Source organism: Chaetodon auriga, chromosome 23, assembly GCF_051107435.1.
Source record: "Chaetodon auriga isolate fChaAug3 chromosome 23, fChaAug3.hap1, whole genome shotgun sequence".
NCBI classification, from domain to species: domain Eukaryota; kingdom Metazoa; phylum Chordata; class Actinopteri; order Chaetodontiformes; family Chaetodontidae; genus Chaetodon; species Chaetodon auriga.
The window spans coordinates 5,004,632-5,021,572 of NC_135096.1; the positions used below are offsets into that span (position 1 = coordinate 5,004,632).

General features: G+C 44.4%; 1 protein-coding gene across 1 annotated transcript in view; it reads right to left on the minus strand.

Annotated features, from left to right (window-relative positions):
• Positions 1-13,210, minus strand: part of LOC143316324 (uncharacterized) — a 34,798-nt gene extending 21,588 nt beyond the window's left edge. The window contains 7 exon segments of the mRNA XM_076724213.1: positions 4,502-4,675; positions 6,589-6,762; positions 7,942-8,115; positions 9,560-11,393; positions 11,548-11,764; positions 11,923-12,001; positions 13,161-13,210. Of these exon segments, the coding sequence (XP_076580328.1) occupies positions 4,502-4,675; positions 6,589-6,762; positions 7,942-8,115; positions 9,560-11,393; positions 11,548-11,764; positions 11,923-12,001; positions 13,161-13,210 (2,702 nt within the window).
• Between the last annotated feature and the right edge of the window lie 3,731 nt (positions 13,211-16,941).

Sequence of the window (16,941 nt, forward strand, 5' to 3'; positions counted from 1 at the left end):
GTAACTCGAAAATAGCTCAAATTAGAACTCAAGTGTAATGAATACTTAAATCATATTTGTCAAGGGGTATGAATCTGAGATCTGGAGCAGTTACTCAGGAAATGTGGGCTGGAAATAAGACAAAGGAAACGCACGTGACAAACAAATCAAAAGAAATGGAAATGAGTAGGCTTGAACAAAGCCTCAAAAGTATGCTGACGGACTTCAAAGGAGATATTTCCAAACAGATTGGGGAACTCCGGTTGGACTTTGAAAACTTTTCATCAGAAATGAAGCAAATGCGGAAAGATGTGAATGAAGTCCGCTCTACTCTAGGGGAGGCTGTGAGGAATATTGGAGAAGCTGAACAAAGGATCAATCAGCTGGAGGAGAGACAGGTGACCACAAATGTGACGGTAAAACACCTGTTACAAGAACAAAAAAAGATGAATGAAAAGTTGGAGTACCTCGAAAACAAATCAAGGCAGAACAATGTACGAATTTACTGAGTGAGAGAAGGAGCAGAGGGGGATGATGCGGTGAGATTTATCAAATCAGTGCTTGTGGAAAAGCTGGAGATCCCTGCCGACACAAAAAGTTCTGCAAGCAGCCTGGTCAAAAAAAGAGGTTAAAGTTGGAGATGACCGGATTTATTTTTCCCAAGATTTCTCGAGCAGGATACAGAAAGAAAGAAGTGGGTATGCCTCAATAAGAGGACAGCTGAAAGAAAAAAAAAAAAGTGAAATCACACATAATATATCCAGCCAGATTGAGAGTCTTTGGAGATGGGGGGTCCGTGACATACAACACCCTGGAGGATGCAGAAGCGCACCGACAGGAGCAGGGAATACTCTCCACCACCAACCCGAGGCCGCATCACATGCTGGTGGGCGCAGCGGAGGCTCAATCCAAGCCATTCCAGAAAACGCATAACTAGAAGCACAGCGGAGGCGGAGAGACTGTAACCGGACCTCTGGAAGACTTGGAGTTAAAACTGTGAAAATGACTGACAACTGGGAAATGTAAATGATCTCAAACTAAGTGGACAGTTCACTCTCTCTCTCTCTCTCTCTCTCTCTCTCTCTCTCTTTTTATATTCTTACCCTTAGTTTTATTTTGAAGGGATATACTTTTGCATTTATTTGGATAATTATTTCCTATCTCCTTTCTTCCCATCCTTCTTTTTTTTTTTATTTCTCTTTTTTTTAAAGGGAAACATAGGATAAAACGGTTTTATTTGGTCCCTCAAAGAGAAGACTTTAATAACGATTAATGCTGGGGAACTAAAGGACTGGAAGTGGAAGAAGTTCACAAAGTAAATGAGGAATCTTTACAATCATTTTCAACAAAGTTCATTGATCAATTTATTCCAATAACCTGAAAGACTGATGTGACTGAGATCCTGCACAGACTCAACTGATCTGTTCAGCAGTGTTTCTCCAACAGGAGGAGACTCTCCCTCCTACAGAGGACACAGAGACACTGAGGAACCAGACCAGGACCTGGACCAGGGCCTGAGCCCAAAACCAGGATAAAGAGGTTCAGTGAATGTGGTGTTGAAGGTGTGGAGGTGGATCAGTGAGTCAGAGGAGACTCTGTAGAAGGACAGAGTGCCAGCAGGACAGTCCACATACACTCCTACTCTGTGAGAGACAGAGGAGGAGGAGGAGGAGGAGGAGGAGATGGATGTTTCTCTGTTCTTGTGACAGACAGAGTAACGACCATCAGAGCAGTCCAGTCTCCAGGACTGATCATTCCATCCAAACACACACTCTGAACTGTCTCCTTTCCTTCTGATTCTTCTGTAACTCACTGATACATCAACTTTTCCTCTACACTTGACCTCCAAATAACAGCGACCAGTCAGACCAGTTCCACATAGCAGCTGAGGCCAGCAGTCAAACCTGTCTGGATGATCAGGATATGACTGATCCTCTCTCACATACGTCATCATCCTGTTGTTGTCAGACAGTTTGATGTTTCTGTTCACTGTGTTTGTGTCCAGTTTGAGTTCACAGGAATCTGATGGAGAGAAGAAGAAGAAAACAGCTGCAGTTATTGATCCATCATCTGTTGATGGATGGACAGTTTGATGATGACATCAGAGATGCGAATGAGTGATGTCACAGTTTGAAGATGGCTGAATGTGCTCTGCTTTGTTTTCATCAGTCAAATTAAAGACACACTTACACTTCCTCAGACCTGGTCTCAACCATTGGACTCCAGCAGGCTCCACCCTGAAAGGAGGAGGGGGGTCAGAGCAGCACCTCCTCTTTCAGCATGCAAACATGGACGTTACATCACTCTCATACACACAAACACAATATGTTGATCCGGCCTGCTTCTCTCTGCTGCCCCTAAACCTCTTCAGCTCGGGGTTCAACCAGTGTTTATGTTGTGATCAAAGGACAAAGGTTTCCTACATGTGTGATTGTTCATGTCTCACTCACATCCACCATCAACCAAAAAGACAGACAACATGTTTCCAGCTCTTCCTCCTCTTTCACACTGACTGACTGTGGCTGCAGCAGCCTCTTCATACCTGAGAGTGTCCAGTCTGCAGTGAGGATCCTCCAGTCCAGCAGACAGCAGCTTCACTCCTGAGTCTCCTGGATGATTGTAGCTCAGGTCCAGCTCTCTCAGATGGGAGGGGTTGGATCTCAGAGCTGAGGCCAGAGAAGCACAGCCTTCCTCTGTGATCAGACAGCCTGACAGCCTGCAAACACACAGAGCAACACACATGGAAGATCATCTGAGGGTCCTGCTGTGTCCTTCAAATCATTTCTCTCAAAACGCAGAGATCTGACAGGATGAGCAGCATCACGTGGGAGGATTTACAACAAATAATATTTCTCAACAGTTTCTGTGTTTTAGGTCAACGACTTCACACTCGACACTTCACTTCCTGAAGGTCCTCAGCGACACCTTTGTGGTAATTAATCATGACTGAATCAGGAATAAAGTGATGTCCACTAATCAAAGTCACATGACAACAAAACAGAAATGAGGATTTCCATCTCAGCCAGACTTCATTATAAAAGGAACATTGAGAGAAAAAAAATCTGCCAATTAATGTTTGTGTGTGTGTGCGTGTGTCAAACGTGTGGACTTCTGGGGTTAAAGAAAGACGTCAACGCTTTCACAACAAACAGTAACTTAATCTGACCTGAGAATATCAAGTGCACAGTGCGGACTCTCCAGTCCAGCAGACAGCAGCTTCACTCCTGAATCCTGCAGGTTGTTGTGACTCAGGTCCAGCTCTCTCAGACTGGAGGACTGGGATCTGAGGACTGAGGACAGAACTTCACATCTTCTCTCTGAGAGGTTACAGCCACTCAGTCTGAAGAAGAAGAAGAAAAAGAATATTTATTTTAAAATGTTGAGTCTCTTCTCAGCGTGTGTTCAAATCTTTGCTGTTCCATCATAAACATGTTGTAGATGTTCATTCATTGTCTTCACGTCTGTAAGAACACAGTCATGTGTCCTTCATGAGGGGACAGTGTCAGACCTGAATCCATTCCCTGAGTCTCATGTTGCCTGCTGGATGAAGTTTAATGTTTTTCAGACTCTCGAATGTGCAGTTAGAAATAAACAGGAGGCTCTGAGAGTGACTGAATGCTGAAACAAATATATGAAGTGAATGATTTAAAGGATCAGCAGTTTTCTGCCAGCATTCCTCTCTCATCTTATGTGCAGCAACAGTCTTGATTTTCCTCTTTTATTTTTTACATTCTCCAAAGCTCTCCATTATAACAACCTGTTCCTCTGGACTGAAGGAGGTGGGACATGATTGGTCCTTTTTGTGGTGACAAAGAGTCAAATGATGAAGCAAACATCTCTTTTTATGGAAAAGTGCACAGAGCCTGATGAAGGAAACCTGAGTCAATAAAGGAAGCTGATAACCACCGTCGTGATGCCGTTATCTCTGCCTGGAGTTCATGTTTAGTTGAGGCAGCTCACACAGAGGAAGCCTGGCTTGGTCCAATTTGTTTTGTCCTTCATCCCACTGAGCTTCACATGAGACAGCCTCTGTGCTGGACTCAAACTGCTGACTCACAGTCCTTCAGAATTCATGTTTCCCATGACTCAGCACTCTGATCAATAGTCAATTCATCAGTTTTAATGACCCATGCTGCACTTTGTGAAACCTCACTGTAGAAAATATTCCTGCACAGATTTTAATTAGAGATACACATAATATTTCAACAAAACTACAAAATTTTATGACACATCTGGAAACTTGAATTTGAGAGGTTTTTTTTTTCTTAATTCTCACATTCAGACACGTGCATACATTTTTCTGACATGCACAGAAAAGATGATCTACAACTGCAGGCTGGGAAATTATTTCTGATCATCATTTCACAAACTCAAAATCATCAATCTGTCAGAGATCTGAAAATAAAGACAACAGACTGAAAGATTCAAATCCTGACATGAGAGAGACTGTTTAAACTAAATTTATCTCTAAATGTACAGAACTAACTTAAATCTGTCAACACAAACAGTAACTTGATCTGACCTGAGAGTTTCCAGTGCACAGTGTGGACTCTCCAGTCCAGCAGACAGCAGCTTCACTCCTGAATCCTTCAGGTTGTTGTTACTCAGGTCCAGCTCTCTCAGACTGGAGGACTGGGATCTGAGGACTGAGGTCAGAACTTCACAGCTTCTCTCTGAGAGGTTACAGCCACTCAGTCTGAAGAAGAAGAAGAAAAAGAACATTTATTTTCAAATGTTGAGTCTCTTCTCAGCGTGTGTTCAAATCTTTGCTGTTCCATCATAAACATGTTGTGGATGTGACAATAAATGATCAGTGAATCACAAATAAACAGACATCCAGAAACCAACGTCACATGATATAAAAAATGAATCTGGGAGAAAATGAGTCTCATTGATATTTTGAGGGGCAGCACGGTGGCGCAGCAGGTAGTGCGCGTGCCTCACAGCAAGGAGATCGCTGGTTCGATCCCCGGGTTGGGCTTCTGTGTGAAGTTTACATGTTCTTCCCGTGCATGCGTGGGTTCTCTGCGGGCACTCTGGCTTCCTCCCACAGACCGAAAACATGCTCATTAGGTTAATTGGTGACTCTAAATTGTCCATAGGTGTGAGTGTGAATGGTTGTCTGTCTATGTTGCCCTGCGATCGGCTGGCGACCGGTTCAGGGTGTACCCCGCCTCTCGCCCATTGCTAGCTGGGATAGGCTCCAGCCCCCCGCAAACCCGAAAGGGATACGTGGGAAAAGAAGATGAATGATATTTTGAGTTTTTGTGAAATGATGTTCAGAAATAATTTCACAGCCTTCAGTCGAACATCATCTTTTGTGTGCATGTGAAAAAATAGTATGCACGAATCTGAATGTGTCAGTTTGATTTAAAAAATCTCACAAATGAAAGCTTAGCTGTAGAAATACTTTTCCTTGTTTGAAAAGGTTTTGTGCAAACAGATAATCTGAATATACTTCAGATATTTTCAGCAGTGAAGTTTCAGAGTCTGAGAGACTGAAACACAAATTTCCTATCTTTGTGAGTGACACTGAAGTTTCAGCTACAAGTTCACTGAGCTGGTAGGAAATAATTTACTGAGCGTCTCTCAGTCCACGCAGGCGTCCATTCATTGTCCTCATGTCTGTAAGAACACAGCTGTGCTGCTGTTCCACTGACTGAAAGCTCAGAGTTGTGTGATATATTCAGAGGAACAGTTTGAGTCAGCCATAGAGGCTGTGTTCTGTGGAGCTCTGGTTGTGTCTGTGGTTGAGGCTGTCACAATCCCTCCTGATGGCCACACACATCAAGCACCACTTTGCTTCATTCTCTGGCGAGCTGGACCCAGACCCAGCTCTGAGACTGGACCAGCACCTGCCAACAGCAGTCTGTCCAGCCATTGGATGGACCCTGCAGTCGCCATCTTCCCTGATGAGTCCTCTCTCTCTGGTCAAAACAAACCCTGCTCACACCTGACCTGCTCCAGACGAGGTTCTGTTCACAGTTTCAGACTGAACTTTCATTCTTCTCCTGATGGTTTTCTCTATGAGGATCCAGACTCTCAGCTGAGGGAATGCGTTTTGTCTGCACACCTGCTGATCCAGACGTTCAAAGCCGTGTGACCACAGCAGAACAAACCTGATGCTTCATGTTGTTTTCAGCCACAGGAACCTTCCTGCATTTAGCTGGTAATCAATCATTTTGTCTCTGTTTGCTTCAGGTCACATTAACACTTTAAATCTGACACAGCAGATCTTCAACACACTAAAAGAATGATGAAGGTACAGAATCTAGAGACCACTTTGGATCCTGGTTTTATGTTTGGTCCTGATTTACTGTCAGTTTCATTTGACAGTGCTGGTACTGCAGCTAATACAACAACTAATGAGTGTATTGGTTTTTATCATCGGCTCGTTGTTTTCTGTCAGCATGTCTCTCTTGTCTTATTTGCAGGAACAGCTTTGATGAACCAAACATCTCTTCTTTTGGAATCTGCACAGAGGCTGATGAAGGAAACCTCAGTGAACAAAGAAAACTGTTTTGTCAAACTTACATCAGAGTTCATCCTCCAGAGCTACATGTGATACAGCCTCTATGCTTGTCAATACAAACCGTAACTTGATCTGACCTGAGAGTTTCCAGTGCACAGTGTGGACTCTCCAGTCCGGCAGACAGCAGCTTCACTCCTGAATTCCCCAGGTTGTTGTTACTCAGGTCCAGCTCTCTCAGACTGGAGGACTGAGATCTGAGGACTGAGGACAGAACTTCACAGCTTCTCTCTGAGAGGTTACAGCCACTCAGTCTGAAGAAGAAGAAGAAAAAGAACAATTATTTTAAAATGTTGAGTCTCTTCTCAGCGTGTGTGCAAATCTTTGCTGTTCCATCATAAACATGTTGTAGATGTTCATTCATTGTCTTCACGTCTGTAAGAGCACAGTCATGTGTCCTTCATGAGGGGACAGTGTCAGACCTGAATCCAGTTCTTGAGTTTCATGTTTAAACCTGCTGGATGAAGTTTAAAGTTTCAGACTCTTGAATGTGCAGTTAGAAATAAACAGAAGGCTCTGAGAGTGACTGAGTGCTGAAAGAAATATATGAAGTGAATGATTTAAAGGATCAGCAGTTTTCTGCCGGCATTCCTCTCTCGTCTTATGTGCAGCAACAGTCTTGATTTTCCTCTTTTATTTTTTTACATTCTCCAAAGCTCTCCATTATAACAACCTGTTCCTCTGGACTGAAGCAGGGGGGACATGATTGGTCCTTTTTGTGGTGACAAAGAGTCAAATGATGAAGCAAACGTCTCTTTTTATGGCAAAGTGCACAGAGCCTGATGAAGACAACCTGAGTTAACAAAGGAAGCTGATAACCACCGTCGTGATGCCGTTATCTCTGCCTGGAGTTCATGTTTAGTTGAGGCAGCTCACACAGAGGAAGCCTGGCTTGGTCCAATTTGCTTTGTCCTTCATCCCACTGAGCTTCACATGAGACAGCCTCTGTGCTGGACTCAAACTGCTGACTCATAGTCTTTCAGAATTCATGTTTCCATGACTCAGCACTCTGATCAATAGTAAATTCATCGGATTTAATTACCCATGCTGCACTTTGTGAAACCTCACTGCAGAAAATATTCCTGCACAGATTTTAATTACAGATACGCAAAATATTTCTACAGCTACGAAACTTTGTGACACATCTGTAAACTTGAATTTGAGGGATTTTTGTTGTTAAATCACACATTCAGACACGTGCACACATTTTTCTGACATGCGCAGAAAAGATGATCTACAACTGCAGACTGGGAAATTATTTCTGATCATTATTTCACAAACTCAAAATCATCAATCTCAGTCAGAGATCTGAAAATAAACAAAATAGACTAAAAGATTCAAATCCTGACATGAGAGAGACTTTAAATTAAATGAATCTCTAAATGTACAGATCTAACTTAAATCTGTCAACACAAACAGTAACTTGATCTGACCTGAGAGTTTCCAGGGCACAGTGTGGACTCTCCAGTCCGGCAGACAGCAGCTTCACTCCTGAATTCCGCAGGTTGTTGTTACTCAGGTCCAGCTCTCTCAGACTGGAGGACTGAGATCTGAGGACTGAGGACAGAACTTCACAGCTTCTCTCTGAGAGGTTACAGCCACTCAGTCTGAAGAAGAAGAAGAAAAAGAACATTTATTTTAAAATGTTGAGTCTCTTTTCAGCGTGTGTGCAAATCTTTGCTGTTCCATCATAAACATGTTGTAGATGTTCATTCATTGTCTTCACATCTGTAAGAGCACAGTCATGTGTCCTTCATGAGGGGACAGTGTCAGACCTGAATCCAGTTCTTGAGTTTCATGTTTAAACCTGCTGGATGAAGTTTAAAGTTTCAGACTCTCGAATGTGCAGTTAGAAATAAACAGAAGGCTCTGAGAGTGACTGAGTGCTGAAACAAATCTATGAAGTGAACGATTTAAAGGATCAGCAGTTTTCTGCCGGCATTCCTCTCTCGTCTTATGTGCAGCAACAGTCTTGATTTTCCTCTTTTATTTTTTTACATTCTCCAAAGCTCTCCATTATAACAACCTTTTCCTCTGGACTGAAGGAGGTGGGACATGATTGGTCCTTTTTGTGGTGACAAAGAGTCAAATGATGAAGCAAACGTCTCTTTTTATGGCAAAGTGCACAGAGCCTGATGAAGGAAACCTGAGTCAATAAAGGAAGCTGATAACCACCGTCGTGATGCCGTTATCTCTGCCTGGAGTTCATGTTTAGTTGAGGCAGCTCACACAGAGGAAGCCTGGCTTGGTCCAATTTGTTTTGTCCTTCATCCCACTGAGCTTCACATCAGACAGCCTCTGTGCTGGACTCAAACTGCTGACTCATAGTCCTTCAGAATTCATGTTTCCCATGACTCAGCACTCTGATCAATAGTCAATTCATCTGGTTAAATGACCCATGCCGCACTTTGGAAAACCTTACTGTAGAAAATATTCCTGCACAGATTTTAATTACAGATGCGCAAAATATTTCTACAGCTCCAAAACTTCATGACACATCCGCAAACTTGAATTTGAGGGGTTTTTTTTTTTTTCTTAATTCTCACATTCAGACACGTGAACACATTTTTCTGACATGCACAGAAAAGATGATCTACAACTGCAGACTGGGAAATTATTTCTGATCATCATTTCACAAACTCAAAATCATCAATCTGTCAGAGATCTGAAAATAAAGACAGCAGACTGAAAGATTCAAATCCTGACATGAGAGAGACTGTTTAAACTAAATGAATCTCTAAATGTACAGAACTAACTTAAATCTGTCAACACAAACAGTAACTTGATCTGACCTGAGAGTTTCCAGTGGACAGTGTGGACTCTCCAGTCCAGCAGACAGCAGCTTCACTCCTGAATATTTCAGTTCGTTGTTACTGAGGTCCAGCTCTCTCAGACTGGAGGACTGTGATCTGAGGACTGAGGACAGAACTTCACAGCTTCTCTTTGAGAGGTTACAGCCACTCAGTCTGAAGAGACACAGGAAGGAAGCAAACAGTGAGTTAGATATCAGAGTATTTATTGATGAAGAAACTTCACTATCTCTGTACTTACAGAGCTTTGTTGGAGGCTTTGACCACTGGCAGCAGCCTCAGAAGAGCCTCCTCTGAAGCAGAGAATTTCTTCAGGTCAAACATGTCCAGATGTTTTTCTGATGACAGTAAGATGAAGACCAGAGCTGACCACTGAGCAGGAGACAGTTTATCTGTGGAGAGTCTTCCTGAACTCAAGGACTGTTGGATCTGATCCACCAGAGAACGATCATTCAGTTCATTCAGACAGTGGAACAGATTGATGCATCGCTCTGCAGAAGGAGTCTCTTCAATCTTCTTCTTGATGTACTTGACTGTTCCCTGATTGGTTTTTGAACCACTTCCTGTCTGTGTCAGCAGGCCTCGTAGGAGAGTCCGACTGGTCTTCAGTGACAGAGCCAGGAGGAATCGGAGGAACAAGTCCAGGTGTCCATTTGGACTCTGTAAGGCCTTGTCCACCGCACTCTGTTGGAGATGTGAAAGATGAGGATCTTTGTCTCTGAAGATTTTTGACAACTGGACAACAAGTTTAGACCCTGCATGTTCACGGGAGGTTGTTTGTTCTTCTGACAGCAGATTGACTCCAGACTTGATGAAGGTCAGATGGACATGAAGAGCAGCCAGAAACTCCTGAACACTCAGATGGACGAAGCAGAACACCTTGTCCTGGTACAGTCCTCTCTCCTCTTTGAAGATCTGTGTGAACACTCCTGAGTACACTGAGGCTGCTCTGATATCGATGCCACACTCTGTCAGGTCTGATTCATAGAAGATCAGGTTTCCTTTCTGCAGCTGCTCAAAAGCCAGTTTTCCCAGAGACTCAATCATCTCCCTGCTCTCTGGAGTCCACTGAGAATCTGACTCAGCTCCTCCATCATACTTGATGTTCTTCACTTTGGACTGAACCACCAGGAAGTGGATGTACATCTCAGTCAGGGTCTTGGGCAACTGTCCTTCCTCTCTGGTCTTCATCACATCCTCCAGAACTGTAGCAGTGATCCAGCAGAAGACCGGGATGTGGCACATGATGTGGAGGCTTCGTGATGTCTTGATGTGGGAGATGATTCTGTTGGCCTGCTCCTTGTCTCTGAACCTCTTCCTGAAGTACTCCTCCTTCTGTTCATCAGTGAATCCTCTGACCTCTGTCACCATGTCAACACACTCAGGAGGGATCTGATTGGCTGCTGCAGGTCGTGTGGTTATCCAGAGGCGAGCAGAGGGAAGCAGGTTCCTCCTGATGAGGTTTGTCAGCAGCACATCCACTGAGGTGGACTTTATAACATCAGTCAGGATCTCATTGTTGTGGAAGTCCAGAGGAAGTCGACACTCATCCAGACCATCAAGGATGAACAAAACCCTGAACTCTTCAAACCTGCAGATTCCTGCTTCTTTGGTTTCAGGAAAGAAGTGATGAACAAGTTCCACCAAGCTGAACTTTTTCTCTCTCAGCACATTCAGCTCTCTGAAAGTGAATGGAAACATGAACTGTATGTCCTGGTGGGCTTTGTCTTCAGCCCAGTCCAGAGTGAACTTCTGTGTTAAGACTGTTTTCCCAATGCCAGCCACTCCTTTTGTCATCACTGTTCTGATTGGTTCATCTCGTCCAGGTGGTTTAAAGATGTCTTCTTGTCTGATTGTGGTTTCTGGTCCGTGTGGTTTCCTGGATGCTGTTTCAATCTGTCTGACCTCATGTTCATCATTGACCTGTCCAGTCCCTCCCTCTGTGATGAAGAGCTCTGTGTAGATCTGATTCAGGAGGGTCCGCTTTCCTGCTTTAGCGATCCCCTCAAACACACACTGGAACTTCTCCTTCCCGTTAGATTTAAGTTTACGCTGACAAACTGAGGCAAGATGTTCTGAATGAAGACACAACAAATAAATCAATAAATGATTGATAAAGTTCAGATGAGAATTTAATGTCCTTGTCTGAACATATTTTGGTCCATCTGTTGAGACATCAGTGAATGTTCCACTGATCCAGCAGTTAAACCTTTAGAGAAATCCTCTTACTGCTCTGCAGACGCTCAGCCAGCTCCTCCTCCTTCATTCTCCTCAGGAAGTGCTGTGTGATCTTCAGAAATGCCTCTCTGCTGCTCCTCCCCTGCTCTGCATCATCATCCTCATCCTCCCCCTGACTCTCTAAGCATTCTGGGTCATCTGAACTCAGAACCGTCTTGATCTTCTTCAGCTCGTTCCTCACAAAAGAGACAATGTTCTCCTCCAGCAGCTGGAACAGAAGATGATATGAATGACACAAAGTGAAATCATGGAAGCAAACATCAGATCCATGTTGGACAGACCGACGGTCCACTGGTGTAAAAAGTGCAGCATGGAGATTATTGTGAACAGAACAGATGTGAAAGCAGCTGTTGTACATGTACAGACCAGAAATATGGAGTCCAGGTGAGTTTGATGCTGCTGGACAGACTGAGCACTGGGAACCTCTGAGCTCTCCTGGTGGACTCTGTGGAGGAATCATGAAGAATTAGCTCACATCATGTCCGTCCACACAGAGACAAACACAAGCTGAAGGTCCTTTGAGCTGAAGTGTTGATTCCAACATTGAATCAGATGGTTTCCACTGACATTAAAGTGTTGCTCATACTGCCGATCCCACCATGAATCAACAGTCCAGTCTGCATTTCTGTGCAGCTTTCACTGGTTCACCAGCTTGTCTGTTTGAGTCCCTCCAGTTCTCATTGACCCCTATAATACTGTGGACAGCATCACACAGCTCACACAAGCTAACTGGATGCTACCTGTCCAGCACAAATTGGCAGTGAGTCACAATAAAGTGAGTGAAACATGAGAAAAGCAAAGAGAGAAGCAGAGAATACTGGATCAAAGCAAAGCTGAGGGTGATTTCACATCCAGCTGTGTTTCAAATGAAAGCTGGAACGTTCTTCTCTGGACTACATGAAGGAAACAGGTGCAGTTGTTGCTCATAGAAGTTGTTCTGGCTCTTTCTTTTTTTCTTGGACAACATGTATTTGTTCTTGTCCACTTGTTGGACACACAACACATATTTGAGCTTTGTGTCCTCTCTGAGCTCCTGCAGCCTTTAGTTACCCATAACACCCTTCTCTGCATCAGACGTCTTCACAGAGGCACAACTCCAGCCTGATGTGAGGCGCCATGATGCCGCCGTCAGTGTCGTTCTTGACTTTGTGAATCCATCAGCAGCATCAATCACAAACAGACTGTGTGTTTCCTCAGACTCTCTGTGTTGCTTCATTCTGTGTTTCACAGCAGCTGATCTCAGTCCAGCTGTTATCACTGACATGTTTGTGTTTGTGTTGTGACATGACTGAAAACCACAACATGTTGATTTGATGGAGGAACTCAGTGGAATCAGGGTTAGCCTTCGTTAGCATCTGTTAGCCTCAATCAAGTCACTGTTTTATACTCATGCAGTCATCAGTCAGAAGGTGTGTGTGGAGGAAATGTTCAACTGGAGTCAAGAGCTGAAGACTGGTTATACTGGGCAGCTTCCATATGTGAGGATATAAACGAATGAGAAGAAGAACGATGCTGAAAATAAACAAACAGGTTGAAAAAACTTATCTGGGTAAATAACAGTTCAAACAAGAATCTGTCAGATTTTGATATTATTAACAGTTTACCTCTTTGCAGCAGACGGTCGATCTTCTTTAAAATCAATGAGGCGACCCATCGACCGTTCACTCTTCAAGGACACACAGCTGGGTTCAGGTTCAGGTCCAGATTTAGGTCCATCAGAGGCTGATCTCCCATCGATCCTGTCAGACACAGAGGAAGACCACCAGGGATGGAAATTGACTTTTTCTTCTTCAGACTCAGAAGCTGCTGGAGAAACTAGCAGCTATCAACAAGAAAAGGATCAACACACCAAAGTTCAATCAAACATGAAGCTGAATGATTTCAGTCTGTGGATCATCGCTTCATTTGTCCATGAAATCTTGGACCAAAGCAGGATTCATTGGACTGATTTCTGAGCAGATTTTACTGTGATTGACAGACAACAAACTAAACTGTGGAGTCCATCAGCACCGACTCTGTTGGTCTGTTTTCTAACGTTTGCATCACGAGACTCAGCACAAATATCCTGACTGTTATTTAGAGACGATGGTCAGTGAAGCATTTTAGTCCAACATTCAAAGAGGAAGTTTGATGGTAAAGAGACTTTGGAAGGTCCCCACTGGATTTGTGCTGAAGCCTCATATTATCCTCAGCTTTCAGTGTCCACATGTGGACATGTCAGTGCTGTTTAGGGACAGACTGGACAAATGTCCTTTAACACTAATCTAGCTCTAACCTTCATCATCATTCTAGGACAACATGAACATTAGAAGGACAACTGGTCAGACTGGATTTAATAAGGACAAACATCAGCAGTGGACAACATGAGGAGGACATATGGACATTTCAGGTCAAATTGTCCAACACGAGTTTCATACTGAGAACAACTTACTGTCTGTCAGAGACATGTTGCTGTTTAAAGTCAATGAGGCGACCCTTTGACTCGTCACTCTTGAAGGACACGCAGCTGGGTCCAGGTCCAGGTCCAGGTCCAGGTCCAGCAGAGTCTGGTGGGTCCTGCTGCTCTGGCCTTCAACACAAAACACACAGAGCTTTGAGTGTGAAGAATGATGTGCTCTGACATGGAGACGAGTCCTGGACAGTCAGAGATCCTGGTCTCACCTCTGAGCTTCGGTCTGGCCGTCATCGTCCCCACACAGACTGGTTTTAGAGGGACGGACTCCCTCCTCTCTGTCCTCACACCGATTCATGCTGCTGAACTCACGTCAGCTCACACACACTTCGATCTGGAGAGGAAACACAAATCATTCATGTGCACATCAGCTGAAATCATCCTTTCATGGTTTCTCCTGTCCAAATATCAGCTGCTCCTCCTCTGATTGGCTGTTATCTCATCTTTCATATCAGTGTCAGCTGAATGCATTCAGACAGCAGTGTGAGGCCGAGCTGCTGTACTTCTATCAGTCCACTAGATGGCGCCATGAAGCTGCAGTGAAGTGAACACACACTTGATGCCTGGACGACCGTTGACATCCACTGACACACACTGACTGAATCTGACAGGAAGCTTCAGTTTGTGGAATATTCAGTAAATTCAACATGACTGAAAGTTTCTTTAAGCCTGAATGATCCTCGATCATCGATAAGTGAAGGAGAAAGTCAAATATTTACACAGGAGAAATATAAAATAGCAGAAATATTCAAGTACAGTACAAGTACTTCCAGACTGTATTTAACAACAGTACTTGAGTAAACTAGTTGCTTTCCACCACTGAAAGATCCTTTCAAAATAAAGGCCTGACTCAATCAAGCCCTCTCAGGTCATATTAAAAGAGGAATCTTTGATTTGATTCTTGATCACATTGAAGCACAAAGTGAGAAAAAGAAGCGACACTCATTGCTGTTGGAGGAGAGTTCAGAGCTCTGACAGCTCATTTAGTGACACAGTTACAGACTGAATTGAGAAATAAATGGTTTCAGCTCCTCACGGCCCTCTGAATGCTCCTTCCTGCTGTCTGTCCACATCAACTATTGAGGATCAACTCGCTCTGCTTCTGCTCTTATTCCAGCGTTTACACTCACAAACATCCACACAACATGGCCGATGTTTTTAACGGAGCTGCTTTCAGCTCCTTCGTCCAGAGTTCACAGTTAAACTCAGAGTTTGGAGAAACGATGGACGGAGCTGCAGATCGATGGCGTTTGTGCTGAAGTTAAGCTAACGACAGCTTGAGAAAAAGACACCTGAAACGAGTTACTTTACCTTCAGCTGGAGCTTCAGAGGAGAAAACAAACTGTGACACACCGATGGCAGGAAGTGAAAGTAAACTTTAAACAGTCGTCCAACTGGAGAAACCAGTTTACACCAACAAAAGTAATCAAACTGGCAGACAAGCCTTAACTTGCAGGTCTGTTTGAAGCTGATTCGTTGGTTTGGGACGCTTCAGCTGCAAAGACAGCTGGTCCGGCTGCTTCTGATGATGATCGCAATCAGACGACATGACAGAGTCGGTCAGTGGGTTATTTTTAGCTGTTTAGCAGCAAAAGGAACAGAGCTGCAGACGTCAGATGGAGTCAATGGACTTCATGATATGAACCAAAGATAAACAAAGCAATGAACAGCTGGAAAAGACCCTCTTAGGAGACTTGGCTAAAATGCTGCTTTACTGTGATTGAAGTTTACAGGTTTGTGAGATTTGGGGTCTCATCAAACACACTTGCAGCCGTCAGATTGGACTTTTGTCCAGTATTGCCAGGAAAGAAGCATGTTAGTGCCACTGTGTCTTCCATTCATTCATCTTCTTTACCCGCACATCCCAATTCGGGGTTGCGGGGGGCTGGAGCCTATCCCAGCTAGCAATGGGCGAGAGGCGGGGTACACCCTGAACCGGTCGCCAGCCGATCGCAGGGCCACATACACAGACAATTTAGAGACCAATTAACCTAACGAGCATGTTTTTGGTCTGTGGGAGGAAGCCAGAGTGCCCGGAGAGAACCCACGCATGCAGGGGAAGAACATGCAAACTTCACACAGAAAGGCCCTGCCCGACCCAGGGTTTGAACCAGCAACCTTCTTGCTGTGAGGCACGCGCACTACCTGCTGCGCCACCGTCTTTGCTCTTTCTTGTCTGTTACCTCTGAAAGAACATTTCTGCACCCCGAGTGATAAAAAGCACTTTTATATCCAGGTACAACAATGGACCTGCTGCAAAGGTGCTGAACTGTTAAGCTTGGTTTACGCTTCGGCGTCGCGGCGACGCCGTACCTACAGCGTACACCCTACGCCGTCACTGAGCATTCGTAGTTCTGTGTCGAGGGAACGCGTTGCTCCGCAATTCACCGCCAAGCCGCTAGGGGGGTGTGGCTGTGTCTTTGTATGGTTTCGGGGGGCTCTTGCTGCCGCGAAGAGGAGTTGTAGAGGTGGTCGTACTTGCATACCTCCTCGATAATTCTTTCTTCGGCTTGGTCCATTTCTTCTTGTAGCTCTCACCACAGAAACTTTGAAAATGGCGGTGTTGTTGTGCTGCGACCATAGGGCTGCGACTGAACCGAAAATTACGTTCTGAATGGACCAATCACAGTCCTCGACGTTCACGTCACTACGCGTCGACGCGACGCGTAGTCAGGATTTTTTGGAGGTGCGCGTCAGGCTACGGCGTAGGGTCCGCATAGGGGTCTGCGTCGACGGCGTAGGTACGGCGTCGACGCGACGCAGAAGCATAAACCAGGCTTTAGCCAATGAGCTACAGCTGGAGCCACACGCCATGTTGTGCCTTTATGAGGCACAAATGTTCCTTTACAATCAGAGACAAAATGGATTTAAAGAACAATGAAACTAAATCCTTTTTTACATGTGAACCGATCAGTTTTCACTGGATTTCAGTG